The 16,993-nt window shown below is 39.3% G+C and overlaps 1 protein-coding gene across 1 annotated transcript in view; it reads left to right on the top strand.

Annotated features, from left to right (window-relative positions):
* The window catches only part of fa2h (fatty acid 2-hydroxylase), a 34,407-nt gene extending 17,670 nt beyond the window's left edge, over positions 1-16,737 (top strand). The window contains exons 2-7 of the mRNA XM_071459277.1: positions 7,130-7,261; positions 10,950-11,092; positions 11,893-11,993; positions 12,236-12,408; positions 13,646-13,898; positions 14,012-16,737. Of these exons, the coding sequence (XP_071315378.1) occupies positions 7,130-7,261; positions 10,950-11,092; positions 11,893-11,993; positions 12,236-12,408; positions 13,646-13,898; positions 14,012-14,079 (870 nt within the window). The 3' untranslated portion in view covers positions 14,080-16,737. The remainder of the gene's footprint in view (positions 1-7,129; positions 7,262-10,949; positions 11,093-11,892; positions 11,994-12,235; positions 12,409-13,645; positions 13,899-14,011) is intronic.
* Positions 16,738-16,993: the final 256 nt, after the last annotated feature.

Below are 16,993 nucleotides of genomic sequence, written 5' to 3' on the forward strand. Positions count from 1 at the left end.
AGCAGAAACTGTCTCATATGAATGTCTCATGCAGACTAAATGGCAAACAGGAAGGTTCTTGTCTTGATCACAAAATTGTCCTTTTAGCAGGAAGCAATACATAGTCCTATAATTCCAGATGGACTTGTTCTGGTGGGGAGGGGGTTGTCATGGGTTGGGTGTAAATAAAACTAATTTTACAGCTGCAAATAATGATAATTTTCATATTTGGTCCATTTATCTCTCTTCTCTGTTGTTGGTTTTTGGGGTTTTCTGTCCGTCCCATTCTCACGAACGTGATATCTCAGTAACACTTTGAGGGAACTTCTTCAAATTTGGTGTAAACCTTCATTTGAACTCGATGATGAACTGAATAGATTTTGGTGGTCAAAGGTCAAAGGTCACTGTGACCTCACAAAACACATTTTGGCGATAACTCACAAATTCATACACTAATTATGACAGAAATTAACTCAAATGTCTATAGGGTAAAAATTAAGTGATTACATTTTATATCCAAATGGTCAAAGGTCAACTTCACTGTGATGTCATAATGTTTGGTATAAACAGCTGGAGAGATTGTGACCATCTTGTATTGGATAGTTGGCTCAATAGGTGACTTGATGTGAAATTTAATTTGACGGTCATACTTTCTAAGGCTTATGATTATTTTTGGCAGATATTGTGATTGCGATATGAGTTGAAAGGTCATTTCTGTATTTCATTTTCACTGAAAAAAATAAAAAAATGATAATGATGTCACTTTTTTAAGGCTTGTACCAAACAAGCATGTTTCCTTATGTCTGGACAATATGATTTGTAGAGCAGGGGCATCTCCGTAGCACCACATTGGTTCATTTATGGTCTGTTGTGACACATTTTGCATTTATCAAAAAATGTGCAGCTCCTGCGATGTGGATATTGCATTTGACCACACTGCGATTTCGATATTGTTACGATTAATTGTTCAGTCTTAACACATTCCAGCTTTTTTCATTTTTTTTTCTTTGACAGAAACATATAGTAGAATCAAAAAGATAATATTACTGCTTTGTGTTTAAGCTTTTTAAATGAATTTTTAAAAAAATTGAAAGTAATCAAGATAAAAAGGATAATGAACTAAATTTTGTACAAATTCCTCTTAAATGTTTTGGGTATTTGACTCTGTCAAAGCCTCCAAGAATCAGCAGATAACATTTCTTTTCGAAGTTCTGCTTTCAGTATTACATTTTAAAGAGTAATAAGTAATTTAACCACTGTTGTGTGGAACTGCAACAAAAGAACCCAGGCCCTGTATTTTTTTCATATCTTACTCAATAATTCACATGACAGGACTCTGATAATCTTTTTTTGTTTAATAATGTTCCTCCTCTCAGAACCTTCTGATGCAAAGTTCCCTTTAGCAGAGTCATGCAGCATTGACAAACGCCCATGACACAAGCTCTGCTGGTTTAGATATTATCTGCAAACGTGTTATCAAAATTATGAACTGTGATCAACTGTTCCACCAACACCTACTATTACTAATAAGCAGCTAATAGATGATATTCTTTAGAGAAAACTTGGCTGGAGGATGGATAATTTGCAGTAAACCACCACTGAAATTTGTGAGGCAAATTAATAACGTGACTCAGTGTTTTCATGCTTGATCCATCAAGTCCACCTGACCCTCATAACACAGGTGTCTGGAAGCGTTTATGTTCCTACACAACCACAGATGCTTTTCATATCATTTTGTTCAACCAGAGTGGGACAGATGACATAATATCATATATCTGAGGATGTTATCAGCTAATGGAGTTGTGTAACCAAAATAACATGAGATTTTTATTGTAATGTAAAATGTAAAATGCACTTTAAAAGCTAAAGATTATTTAAGGACTAACCAAGCTAATATTGTGTATTTGTCCTGTATCATCCTGATGGGTTGATGTGAGCCATGTGATTGCAGGTCCTTATTAACTTGTATGTTTCCATTGCCAGTTCCTTGGAGATTATGCCTTTGTGTTGCGCAGTGGGCATGATTTACCCTGTGAGTGTGTTATGCAATAGAGGATACATGTGTAGGGTGTGTGTACTGTGTGTATTTAGGAAAATACTTAAAGTGGTATGTGGAAATTTGCACATATTTGTTGAAGCAGAATTGTAAGTCGACTTGTTTGCTTTGCTTGTTTGGCAAGAACATTTGAACATAAAGTCTGTCTGTGTAAGTACATTAATATGTTCGCAGATATTGACCCATTCATTCACTGAATAATCAGACCAGTTACGTCTTAACTGGATCTTAACAGTACATACCGGCACCTGGTTTCATAAAACAATCCATGTAGCACTAGGATGATTGTGGATTTCTTTGTGTTTAGCACTATAGCTAACATTGGACAGAATCGAAATAGTGTTTGTTCAAAGTCAAAATACAACGGGTGCAAGAGAAATCCACCAACACCTTTAGTATGAAGTGCATACCCCTCCTACTTTGTGGTTATGTTGTATGTGACTGCACGCCACAAACTGCAGCCATAAAAATGACCATGTCATTGTTGTAACACCTGTGCAGCACAGAAAGGCTGCGGCACAATTTGTTTGCCTTGAACAGACTTTGTAAGCCTCCAGAAACACAGTGTCGGTGTCAGAGCTGTTTCCAAACAGGATTAGGATTCATCACACTCATCAGTGCCATGTCTTACCCAATAAAAATAAGCAGCTCCACCGGTTTCAATAAAAACCTGGTGGGACGTTCACATTCCTTATACTGGCCACACCCCCCTACCGCACCACACCTGTGGAGTTCATGGATGGCACAGAGTCACCTGAAGCTTCAGAGTCACACATTACTCACAGGCTCCTGTAGGCCGTGGCTGCCGCTGATACAGAGGGTGTGTCTGCTTAATTCTTTCACAAACATAAACCTATCACACTGCTTGTTTTGGTGTGTGTGTGTGTGTGTGTGTGTGTGTGTGTGTGTGTGTGTGTGTGTGTGTGTGTGTGTTTGTGTGTGTGTGTGTGTGTGTTTGTGTGTGTGTGTTTGTGTGTGATTAAGCCTAAAGATTCTAGGAGAAGAGACAAATGAACTGGAAAATGTGTGCAAATATGTGTTGCTACGCTATTTTGTGTTACCAAATCCTAAGAGTGGGTTTTGGCATCAGGTCTGTGTCACTATGTAGAGGAACACCCATAACGACACCAAACAAAAGACGTTATACTGACTGTACGTTTTAATGTCTTACTAATACTGATATTAATTGATTTTCCCAAAAATGTTGCACAGTGGAAACCAAAGTTGGAATCTGTGATCATGTCTGTCCAGAACAAATTGATCACTACAAGCAGATGATTTTTATAACAGATTTTGTTTTCCTTTTTTCTCATGCAGATCACCATCTAATTGATATTTCAATATTTATTACATGAATATAAAGGAATAAAACAGACAGCGTTGCTATTAAAAGATAAAATAACATGCTAACGTAACAGACTTAAAGCATTACTCCACTCACGTAACACACCTGCTGCCGTTAAAGTAAGAAATAATTACACACTGTAAAAGTCCCAAAACGTGAGCCGAGTAGGAACAGGAGGCAAGATAACTTGTGCACAGCAAACACAGGTACACACACACACACACACACACACACACACACACACACACACACACACACACACACACACACACACACACACACACACACACACACACACACACACACAGTGAACTTATGTTGGGAGAGGAGGCAGGGTCCAAAAACCTCGCCAAGAAAGATAGAAGAGAGCCTAAACATGTGATAGCTTTCAGTAGCAGGCAACAACTCTCATATGTTGTCAAGTATGAAAAGACCTACAATGAACACAGTTTATATATTTATATTTATATATATATATATATATATATAAAATATCTTGTGTAGGAATGATTCTGTCCTCAGCTCTTTGATAGCTCTAACTGTGTTCAGTATAAGTGGTTTCCACTGTTTTAATAAAGAGCTACAGGACTGTGTATGCCAGATAAGGAGCTAATGATAATTCTCTGCCAGAAATAGTAAATGGTAAGTCTCTTAGTATAATAACTATAATAACATATCATACTGTCTAATATTCATCATTGTAATTATTTTGATTATTATTATTTATTATTATTATTATTATTATTATTACTACTACTACTAGTTGTAGTAGTTGCAGTAGTAGTATGAGGCCAGTGCTTCCAATAATACTGGATTATTGGTCTCATGTAACTAGACGTCAGAGTGAGTTACATCAAATCTATTCTCCAGGAATGACAGGACAGGTTATCGTCCCTTTGTTTCCTATTTCTTTCTTTCTTTCTTCTTTCTTCTTTCTTTTTTTTTTTTGCCTGAGCGCAGTGTGATAATGGAGGGTGTAGCATTGCCTCTGCAGGTGTTGAATTGCCAAGGTGATGTTAGTAACAAACCATAGGGGACCTGTGTGTGTACTTGTGCATGAGTCTGAACCCAGCCAGCTGATAAATATTTCACTTGACTGACGGGGACTGACAGCCAGTGGCAGACTCGAAGGAAGAGCAGAGGAGCCAATTGCAGATCAGAGAGGGGAGAAAATACAGACGTTAATAACGCTGGATGTGTATATTGAATGCTTAGTCACAAACTATCCGCACCCGGTAGAGAAGCAGTATTATGGCAGCACATACAAACAGGAATATAGTGGCATTGGCCACTTGACATGGGTTAGAATAGTTAATCCAAAATGTACCATGTGTAGATGTGAAAGGAGGCCGCGGTGTGCTAACCCTTTCCTGAATCGATTCAGTTCGGATAAACAGTGGGTTAGTTTTCTGAGTTTAAACTAGGCGACATGAATTCAAGCTTATACCACAACCACTGTTGTCCGTGGAGGACAGTACTGCCAACCACCTTTCTGTTTATCACCAAAAGGACACATTTTGCTATTTGAATTTTCTTTTGGTGGAGAAGAGGAAGTTTTTGCTCAAGTTGAACCGTTTTCAGACAATTTTAATTACTTTTAGCTACTGAAATTCTCTGATATTTCAGTCACAACCAGTTTTGCTTGGATATGAATGAGATCCTCAGATCACTTATGCTGTAAATGGTGCCTCTAACCTGGTGCATTATTAAGAATATTAATATTTACATTAAGAACGGACCCGAGGGACGACCCGGTGCGTACATGTCATTCCCCCTCTCTCTGCCCCTTTCCTGTCACTCTCTACTGTCCTGTCAAATAAAGGCAAAATGTCCCAAGAAATATCTTTAAAAAAAAAAAAAAAAAGAAAAGAAAAGAAAAAAGAATGGACCCGAAAGCACTTACAGTAATGTGCTTATTTCACATGTGGTTTAAACACACATGTCAAGAAATAATAAGTAGGTCAGTTACGTGTGTTGTTAACATGCTACAGTTTGTACAAACGAGTGCACACAGTTTCTTATTGAGTCTCCTTTTTGCACATCTTGCATATGGCTTTTCTTTTGTCCAGCTCTTTGCTGTCCTCGTAGCTTTTACATCGGAAATGCAACCGTACATCCGCCTGCAGATGTTTGGTCGTGTTGCATGAGAAGGCTGGTCACATGAGACTAGTAGTGCTTACAGCTTCAAACATCCACGGGAGACTGTAAAAGGCACATATTAAAAGATCGGTCTTGGGATTTTATGAATCGATTTGAATCACAGAATCGATTTTTTTCAACCCAGCCCTAGTTAAAAAGGTGTCTTTAAACAGCTGCGGCCTGCCTCTGCACAGCAGCTGTACATGCTAGTCACAACACATTCAAACATCAACCCAGTTTCAGGTGAAACGTGTATGTCTGCTTTTCAAACTACACCTGCAGCCTAACACTTTTCCCATTAGTCCGCCCACTTTGTATATTTCACACCCATATGGCTAAATACACTGCTTCCATTTGTCACTTTTGCAGTGAGCTGCTTATATCCTTTTGCTGCTTGATCGTCAAGTCACATTTTGGTGAAGTGGTAAATGGGATCAGTGAAATGTGTTGGTTTTCATTTTGTTGGTTGGTGAGTGAAACTGTGCAACCATAGAAAACCGTTGGACCTGGGGCAAATTCAAGCTAATACCACAACCACTGTATCTGTGGAGGATGACGCTGCCAGCTCAGATAAACCTCCTTCCTAGTCTGCAAGCTGTGACTGTGCAAAACTAAAATTATACATTTTGGATGCAGTTTTCTTTTAGAAAGTTTACACTCAAATTGAGCCGTTTTTCAGTACGAGCAGATGTGTTTTGTGTCTGATGTTGCTTAATGTATTTATTTTGCATTACACCAGATAGCTTGTAAAGTCAGGGTTTTTTTCCCCTCTGACAACATCTGATTATTTGCATTTGCATAATCTTTTCTGTTTTTTGTAAGATTTTTCTTTCACAGATCTAAATCAAAGTTCTTTTAAAATGTTGAACAACTTGAATTTAACTGAATGACATCCTACGCCTGCTTGCAAATGGAAACCATACAAAACGCCTGTGTCAGTGCGTGAGGCGGCTGCAGTTTCCACTTCCTTTAGTTGTCAGTGTCTGGTCGTTCTAATGGGATTATGTAGATTTTACAGGACACAGTTACCGTGTGGATTCTGTTATTTGGGCTGTAAGAAAATCACAGGTAGTGTTGTTTGGATGGTTTTGGCTTTATTAACATTCTCATCAAGACAAACAGCAATAATTCAGATTTTAAGGGAAAAACGGTGCAGCAGAATTATTAAAGTTGTACGTGTTTTTCAAACATACAGAGGTGTTCAGAGGTTGAAGATTATAAATATAAAGTGTTATGGTGCATGTCACGTGGGGCCATAGCCATTTATCATGTCACAGAGTGATGAGGCTGTTGTATTCAAAGAGCAAAGGACAGTTAGACCGGAAATAATGAGCTGTGCAACTCACATTACAAACACACAAGCACAGAGATTATTATATGCACATCTTAACCATACATTACCACTGTCTTAACATTTCTAAGGCACTGTGTAAACAATATGCAAATGATAGTTTGAAGTAAAGCAGAAATTGGGGCGTACGTAGGGGCTACAGACATGATTCATTCAATCACCCGTCCGTCCAAAAGGAAGGAGACATCTTCTCGTCCATCTCCTCACAGATCTGATCATCATTTCACCTCTCTTCCATTTCTGTCTCGTTTTCCTTCAGACTCTGAGAGAGAGGAGGAAGGTCGTCGAACACACAGGAGGAGAGACGGCAGAAAAGACGACAGACGTGAAGGTGAAGGAGGAGGATGAGAACGACCCGTACAACCGCTGCAGCTCTGTGGACCTGGAGAAGGTCAGTGTGTGTGTGTGAGTGTGTGTGTGTGTGTGTGTGTGTGTGTGTGTGTGTGTGTGTGTGTGTGTGTGTGTGTTTGGAAGGCACTGGTATGTAATGACAAGGAGAGGGTGTGTTTCTACATGCAGTATCTCTGTGTGTGTGTGTGTTTGTTAAATAGCACAAGGTTTACGTGCTGTGGACAGAGATGAGAGCGACCAAACAACAGAGAGGGGTGTGTGTGTTTGTGTGTGTGTGTGTGTGTGTGTGTGTGTGTGTGGTGATGAGGATAGATGAAGAGTGAACAGCCACCAGGTTATTCACCCTGACTTACTCCAAAAATGTCCCGTCTGTTAGTTCTCACACTGCGAGACAAGAGCATGTACAAACGTGCACAAACACACACGTATTAACAACATAATTAATAATTTCATAACACCCGACCTGTGTTGGGAAGGTTACTGTTGAAATGTAATAGATTACACATTACTAATTACCCCTTAAAGTAATGTAATAAGCTCTTTAACAGTTTTAATTAAATGAAAGTATTTGATTACTTTTCAGTCCCATTACTTTAGTCTGCTGATGCTCTGTAGAAATTTAACAAGCTTATGACCCCTCTGGGTCAATATTTAATGAAATCACACTGTTGGATTAAGTTAGTTAGTGTCATTAGATCTCACATCTATCACCTGTCTCATCAGCGTTGTCCACAGAGATTCCAGAAGAAGACGTTCCTGCTCAAAGCAACAGAATTCATGTTATATTTTACATTTAAGCTTCTTAAAAAGAATATATTCACATGTATGCTTTGTAATTTAATCACTATACATTTCTCAGTAACTGTAACTGATGAGAAGTACATTTATTTTGCAATTTGATTGTGTTATTTCACCTTAGTCTTAACCATAAACTGTTGGAGCTCACAGAGACGTGAGCTCTGGGTCACAGTTTGTCTTTGTAAGTGAAACCACATACGTTCACACACACATAAGGACTCATTCATTCATTTAACTCATACTCATGTGGCTTAGAAAGTGTTTTTCCTCTTTTCAATCAGTTGTATCAGCATACCAGGTCCTCACTCAGCAGAATGTGACGACGGAGTTAACCAGTCCGTCTTGTTCGCTCCGTTGCCAGACATCAGTGTATTGAGTAAGATGCACAGCTCGTGACTATTCACATCGTAAAACCAGAGCTTGACTGGGCCTCGTAAGCTTCAGCGCCTCACAGCTTCACCGTCTTTACAGCTACACACAATCCTGCAGTCGTTCCAGTAAAACTGGTGATTTAACAGCTGTGATTCCGTTTCCAGTGTTTTGGTGTTGTTTTAAAATAAATCCTCTGCCCCAGACACTCCCGACACAGAGCTCCATTGTGGTTTGATTTCAATAACCAAACCATTTTCCAAATGCAGGAGGCTTTAATCTTATTCTGGCTGCACTGTCACCACTTTCATCATGTGATATTCTTCTTGGTAATTTAAAAAAAAAAGGAAACTAAACATGAGAAACTGTGGATCATAAAAATGTTTCCTGCTGTTGATAAGCTGTTGTGGTTTAGGTTTGTAATTATTATACAGCAAATAATTCTTCATATGAGGGCACCTTCTCGCTCAGTTAAACCTTATTTTGTAATGTTGATATTTAGATACTTACCAGTTGTTTTGGATCAAGCATCAGGCCAGCTGTGTGTGTGTGTGTGGGTATATGTGTGTGTGGGTGTTTGCCTGTTGGTGTGCGTCTTACCACAGATAAGCGACTCATGGTTTCACACGTGGCTCAGTTTCTTCCATCTGTTTTCACCTGGTAATTTTAGTTTAGAAACCAAGACCCTCATCTTTGTTCTCATGAGCAAACTTCACATTTTTAACTTTAGACCTCAGAAGAAAACATTAGTATCACTGAAATTTGCTGATTTTCAGAGTAAATATTGACTGTGAATTTCTGTTTTAAGTATTTAGCAGGAAGATCAGCAAAGGCCAGTGTGATAATAAATTAGATAACAGCATATTTCACAGTGTTTGTTCTTCTTTCACTTTGCTTTTGGCTTAAGTAGAATTATTCAGCTCCAATAAGTGTTACATGTTGTACCTTTAAGAAGGAGTATAGTACAAAGATATATATTTATTATCCGTGTGATATTTGTCATGTGAAGTAGCCATGACTTGTATGTTTTCTAAGCTTAATTGAGGTGTTATTCTCTTGAGGACAGTGGATTTTAAAGTGACTAAAGGTTCCATCACTTGTCTTGTGCGAACTTATGCACTAGTCACAAGTGTGATTATCTCCACCACATGACAACAGTTTCACTTCTTTTTTCTATATTTGTGAGACGAAACGTTTCAGAAAGCTTTCTCTCAGTCAGATGGGGTAAAGGCTTGTTGACGAGCAGCTGATGCAGGTACTCAGGTGCGGCTTCCTCATCGTGAATATCTGGCAATCGCTCATAATAGCTTTTGCACTAAATATAAATTTTGCAGATTTTTCTTTATTTAACTCCACAGATTGTACACATCAAAGTCTGTTTAAGATGTGGAAAAAAGTTGTATGAAGCCTTTTGTTATTATGTGCACATTACATCTGATAAATTAGCTCAAGTTGTTTTACTTAAGTCTGAAAATTAAAAAAATGTGGGGGTGTGAAATTAGAAAGACATGAAGTTACCAGACCTCAAGAGATCCACTCCTCATCGTTGCTCGACACTAGCGGCTGGAGGCTACATTAGCTGAGCTGGTGGTTGTTGAGTTGCATTGTGGGTAATGTAGGCAGCAGGTTTTGACAAGAAGAATGAATGGAATAAAGGAAACAATATCTCTGGTTCTGCTGCATTGACTTTAATGTTGAATTGATGTTGAAGGATTCCAGTGTCTAATCTCTTTTAAGCATTTTTCACTCATGTTTTTTGGGAGAAAGTAGAGCAGGGTACGAGATAAACACGTTATCACCTGCTTGACAACCATATACTTACCTGTAATCAGCCTGTCGCTCAGTAATCAGGGTGACCGTGTCAGTCTGTGCCTGATACCAGTGTCGTCAGAGAGGCATCACGAGTGAGACACCTCCACCTGGATACATAAACATACATATTTATATGAGCTAGACATGTATGTTAATATATAAAATTAAAAAAGGGTTTTACGTATAATTTTTAAATATATTGTTTTATTTTATATGTACATTGTATGTACATATATTACATTTGCGTAAAGGACTGATTATGGTTTTTTTCATCACAAGCTCTGACTAATAAGTTTTCCCACCTGTTTTTTTTCTAACCTGAAACATTCCTGTGGAAATTACAAAACTGACCACAGATCAGTGTGAAACTCGTATAACGTCCCTCGTTGGATCAGACCACAGCTGCATGTCTCACGTGTGGCATCAAAGCACGAGGAGCTCGTAAAAGTAGCTGAGCCTCTGGTCCTTGGACTCTGAATGAAAATCTTCAGTTATTGCTGGCAGCAATTCAGTTACACCTAAGTAAACCTGAGAAAACGCACACAGACACAAACAAACACAGTAATCAGTCACTTCCTGGATGGACTGGTCCCTCTGCAGCTCAACAGCTGCCAACTCTCTGCTGCCCCCTGCTGGAGTGAAGAGATTCTCCCCCACTGGTGAAACTACTTCTGTGCTTTCTCCAGCTCAGTGATTATAACCTGTACTGAATACATTTGACTGATTTCTCATCGTCGATGTCTCCACAGGACTTGGTGGACTGGGGGAAGCCCTTGGCGTGGCAGGTAGGACACCTCGCAGAGAAATATGACGCCTGGGTTCACCAGCCAGTCGACAGACCAATTAGACTGTTTGGAAACCCCTTCATGGAGGCCAGCACCAAGACTTCCTGGTGAGACAGCATACTTTTTTATAATTATTAAAGAGAATATGACAAGGTGGAAAAATGTTCCTCTTTTAAAAATAATACTTTAGTAGATACCTGAAATATGATGTTTCTCCAGACTGAACAGGCCTGTCTTCACGTGCTTGGGACAAACATGCATAGTTTCAACATTTTAATCTGTTCTTGACGTCCTGACAAGCAAATGTGTAATGTGATGGTAAAAAATTGTCATAAATGAATAACATGAAGTTTGATGACTAAATAAACAACAGACAGTAGTAAGTAGCTGTTTCAGAAAATGTGTTTTCAGGGACTTAAAACCAAAGAAGTGCTGAAGTTTTTCCACGTTTACAATTAAAGAGTTGTCTTGACTTATTACACCAGTTGTTATTATTGCAGGAAAAAAATCTCTTTGCTTCTTTCCAGTTCAGTTTCACACAGTTCTCACACCGTTGCACTGAGAGCTGTAACTTCCCTGAAGCAGCTGGTAGTTTGAGCCTTGCTCAAGAGCAGTTTCACACTTGCTGAGGGAGTTGTTAGTTTTTTTTTTAACACCCACATTTCCTCTGCTACTCTGAGGTTTCAGCTCCAACTACATTATGTCTACTATTAAAATTAAGATTAAGATTGTCCTTTATTAGTCCTACAGTCAGTAACAATACTTAAAAATAGATAATAATATAATATGTACAGTTCAATACTTACAAAGACTGACTATTCTTCCTGTAAAAATGAGGTTTAGTAGAGCATGAGAGTGTGATTATTTATACAGTTGTGTAAAGAGTGTGTCTGGTCTCCTGCTACAGGTACTGGGTTCCCGTGGTGTGGCTTCCTTTTGTGTTTTATTTCAGTTGGTACTCCTACACCACCTTGGCAAAGGGCACCACAAGGATAATCGTCACTTCAGGTACCACACACCCACCTCCCTATGCAAAGCATGCTTACATTTTGCACACAAAAACCGCAGAGACTCTCGCATGCTTTCATTTTCATTTATGTGTTCACATTCTCATTTTCATACGCTCACAAATATACAATACAAACTACTTGTATTTGTTTTCATCATTTTCATTACCAGTCATTGTGCATTTACCTATGTATCTATATTTGTGTGTGTGTGTGTGTGTGTGTGTGTGTGTGTGTTCCCAGACTTCTCTATCCCAGTCCATAAGTACATTTTCCCACTGCTGTTTTTAATGGGCTGGTTCTTGTGGTCGTTCATCGAGTACTGCATTCATCGCTTTGTCTTTCACATGAAACCACCAGCCCATAACTACTACCTCATCACGCTGCACTTCCTCCTGCACGGACAGCATCACAAGGTACAAACGCACATGTCTCACGACCATAAAACTGGTTTAATCATGAAACGCACATCTGTTGGATTATGCTGTCCTTTATGGCGCAGACATTTATGAATAATTTCATATTGCGGGTAGTAAACAGCTCTTCTCCTCTTCCACTTACAGTGCTTTCAGGAAGTAGTCAGACCCTTTGACATAATTCACACCTTGTTCGGTTACAGCCTGATGCTAAAATCGTTTAAATTCATTGTTTTTGTCATTAGTCCATTGGCAGTGATTACAGCCTCGAGTCCTCTTCAGTGTGAAGCAACAGCTAGATAGACGCTGTTTGTCCTCGTGGTGAAACTAGTTCACAGAATAACCAGAAGACGTTTTATCACAACATCACAGAGTCACCAGCGGCTTATCACACATACACATGGCCATGCAGAGTCAGTCAGGCTCGTACTTTGCACCAAAGGCCAGAGCAGGTGGACGTCCTGCCTAATTATAATGTGCATCACCTGTTTAAAAACCTAATGGCCTCTGGAACAAATGAAAACAAATTATCTGTTTTTTGGTGAACAGAGGGACAATATCATCCCCCAGACAGCAACAGTTTGAATTAAGAAGTCTTGTTTTTCCAGCGTACTGATGGTACGTGCACAGGTGCTTTTAACAGAACCATAAATAAATTCTCCAAAAAATAAACTTCAGGTGAAAGTGACTCAGTTTCTGAGACAGGTTAAAAATAATCTGTGATGACTTGTTTAAAATTTGCCTATATACCGAAGTGAGGAAAATTGGTCGGGCCGTCATCTCAAGAGTCCTGGTTGTTTCAAATGTCTCCCAGAAGAAGAATGATGGAGGCCACTGTCTCGAAAACCTTCAGCGCAGCAGAATTGATTTTTAACCTCCGATACATGCTGTCTCTGAGCTCTGCAGGCAGCTCCTTCCACCTCGTGTGGTTTTTGGTGAATGTGATGTTTCAGATTCTGGGCTTTGGGCCGTTGAGTCGACACTGAGGAGGGAAAAAGATGAATTCAAACAATTTCAGCACAAGGCTGCAACATACTGTAATAAAATGTGAAAAAAGTGAAGGGGTCTGAATACTTTCTGAACGCAGTGTAGGTTCATTCACTTTTTTTTTGTGGTCCTCTCAAAATAAACATTCTCATGAAAAAACTAATGTACAATACTGTCAACTTGTTTTAATCAATTCAGCTTTTTTACTTGTTACTTCTACAGTTTCATGACTCACGTCTTTTCTCCACAGTCTCCGTTTGACGGCTCTCGGCTGGTCTTCCCCCCCGTCCTGGCCTCCTTAGTGGTGGGCCTTTTCTATTTAATCCTGTGCAGCACGCTGCCAGAGATCCTTGGGATATCTGTGTTTGTCGGGGGACTGTGCGGCTACGTCGTGTACGATATGATCCACTACTACCTTCATTACGGCTCGCCAAAGAGAGGCTCATATATGTACAACCTGAAGGCCTACCACGTCAAACACCACTTTGAACACCAGAGAGCAGGTGAGCACTGGAAACCAGACTGAACTTTGAGGAACAATTTCATTTTGAAGGTTTGATTTTCCTTGCTTCTATTTTTTGTCTGATCAATCTAATATAATCTTTTTTCTCTCCAGGTTTTGGAATCACCTCCACGTTCTGGGACCACCCCTTCAACACAGTCATCCCTGATGAGAAATTCTAACACAGAAGCAGCTCTCCTGAATGGGCACAAGACTTCATCCACCCTCTTTTGTAACCAGCCCAGATTGTACAACCAGTTCATACTCTGCAGCCACAGCTTTCACAAACAAGGAGGAAGTTCCGCTTCTGAAGACTCCTGCGCCGCTGCAACTAATCCATCCGTGCATACTGTAACGCAAATCAGCTGCTTTTTGATTTCAGCCGTCAACACTTTATTTTCTTCTGCTCGGCCGTCTGTGTGTGTCATCCAGTCTGCACTATTTCCTCAACGCAGTGATTTCTGCACAGCTGGGAGGCCTTTCTGGGCTATTATAAAACTAAACCAACGAGCGCTCTCAGTGCTCTGACCTCAGCAGCCACATCATCACCTGATCGCCAGTCACAACATTATAATATTCAGATAGAAGTCGGGCCATAGAGAGAAAGAGAGGGACACACACACACACACACACACAAATGTGTACATATGTCTTTTAACTCTTTAATTGTAAAGAATAATACTGTACAACTTGTTCTAAATCATTCTTAGAAAGTCAAAAAAATATTTAAAATACAAACTTCTTCTTCCTGGTTTCTAAACATTTGCCAATAGCACAACACAAATGGAAATAAACACAAACATGCAAGCACTGCCCTGTCTTCTCTCAGAGAGGGAGAGAGGGGAAAGGAAGTGATAGATGGTAGGTGGATGTGGAAGACGGGTGGAGAAGAGAAGGGGATGAAAGAGTGAAAGAGAAAAGTGTGCGATAGATAAAAGTGTGTAGAGACTGTGAGTGAGTGAGAACCCCCCAAACTGCATCATCTCACCAGGAGAACTAACTCAGGAAAAAACAGATATTTTTAGTCTTCTTCCGAACTGTCTGCAGCTCGACTGTTCCTCGTATTGTCCTCACTGTCACAGCTCTTTCTCTGCTGGCCGCTAAGCTACCGTGCTAAGCTACGTTGCTCTGCAATATTACACTGCACGTTCGTAACAGTTGACAGAAATTCCCTCCACCGTGTTTGATCTCACAGAAACCTCTGGTGACAGAACACATTTGGTTTCAGATGTTTGAACATGCTGATCTTCATTTGAAAGTATAGATTTAACTTATTGATCATCTGCAAAGCTGCAGGAGGTAGATTATGACGCAGGCCGCTAATGCAATGCACTGTTAAAGTCGTCTAAAGCAGAGTTCTAAATGTTTGAAACTATGGCGGAGATATATTTTTACAAGCCTGTGGTAATATTTCCTTCGTGTCCTTCTCTTTTTTTTTTGTCATTAAAGTTAAAACAAAGATGTAAAAAGATATTTTGTAAGATGCCTTGTACAGAAGAAGAGATTCTTTAATTGCACCAGCTTTATGTTATCGAAGCGAGCAGATGTTTTTCGGACAGAGAAGGACGGTGAATACGTCTGTGGATAGATACTGTTTGTGTGGATGCATCTAGATGTAAAGGTAGACGGAGTGTTGTCGTGGTGACAGAGGGACAGAGCTGAAGGCATGAAGCCAGTCTGTCAGACTTCCTGTTGTGAGGATCTCGGGGTCAAAGGTCACAGAGTCAGCTAGGTAACAAGAGTTGCGCATTTTAATGTGGAAATTGATATTTTCGAAATCATTTCAGGTGATTTGTTTTTAAACTCCTAGGACCCACCTTCGGGTCTCACTCCATCCATTTGATTTTGGTGCATTTGGCCCCGCAGATCCTCATTGGATGACGATCGCTGACCCATCTGACTGGACAGCAGGAGGTTTTGATAGCAGTTGGCGGATCCTCAAAATGTCTCTCCTAAACACCCGACAGCAGTACTGATAACTAAAGCAGAACAAAGTTAATTCAGACAATTTCAGTCTCAACAGTGAGAATATTCTACTACTGCCGAAAATCATTTTTTATCAAATTTTGTAGTTTGAAAAAAGACTACCGCTTCATTATTGTACATATATTCTTACACATGTAAAATAACATGCAGCATCAGTTTCAGAAAAGTATAACCATTATTTTTTTGAAGAGAAAAAAATTGACTATACTTTAAGGTGATTTTCTTTAACATATGCAGTGCAGTCATAATGAAGTCTTCAGGTAACTTGTAAGAAGGTTGTGTCACCAAAACACTGTTTCTAATATAACCAGCTGAATAGGTCTGTCGAGGCTTTGCAGGGTTGAGCTACAACTAATGTAAACTAACATAACACTGGTCTGTGTCACAGTGAACAGTGTCGTTTTTAATGAATGTTCAATATATTGTGAAGAAAGAATTCAAGCTTTTATATAATGACTATGTAACACAGAGACGTCGCTTCAGAAAGAACCAAAACTATATATTTTTAGTGTCTGTAATGATGGCAGTGATAGAGATGACCATAATATTGATGATGATGATGATGATGAGTGTAATAAAACATAACGATCGTGATGGCTGCTTAGCAAAGTGAAAAGATTCCACTTGTTGGACTAAATACATAGAGATCTTATTTATGGATATTTATGTGATAAAGATGAAAACATCAGTTTGTAAGTTTTGATTCTGACAAGTTTTCCTTGTGCTAAATTATGCAGCGCAAAACAATATTTCCTAAATCTGTTTACTATAATATCTTATAACTTTTATTTTGGATTTTTAAATGTCTATGCAAATGCAAATGTATTTGTAAATAAATGTCAGTATATTTCTGATGTGGGTCTGTCCTGGACTGTTTATTATACTTTTATTATACGTCTTTCTTAAACTGAAAAGATTAATGTGGAGCAACACTCATCCTCTGAAGAGTTGTGTTAACTCTTGTGGCTCTGGAGGAGCTGGACACAGAAAAACCTGTGATGATGTCAGAGTGATGTCATCGGTGTAACCTCCACTTGAGCTTAAGAGAAACCTTGCAGACTGGGCGTGGAGTATGAAAGATGCTATTGCATTGTGGGAAGTGCAGCATCC

The sequence above is a fragment of the Trachinotus anak genome, unplaced genomic scaffold, assembly GCF_046630095.1.
Source record: "Trachinotus anak isolate AG129_WGS33_773 ecotype Australia unplaced genomic scaffold, CSIRO_AGI_Tana_v1 ptg000002l, whole genome shotgun sequence".
NCBI lineage: Eukaryota > Metazoa > Chordata > Actinopteri > Carangiformes > Carangidae > Trachinotus > Trachinotus anak.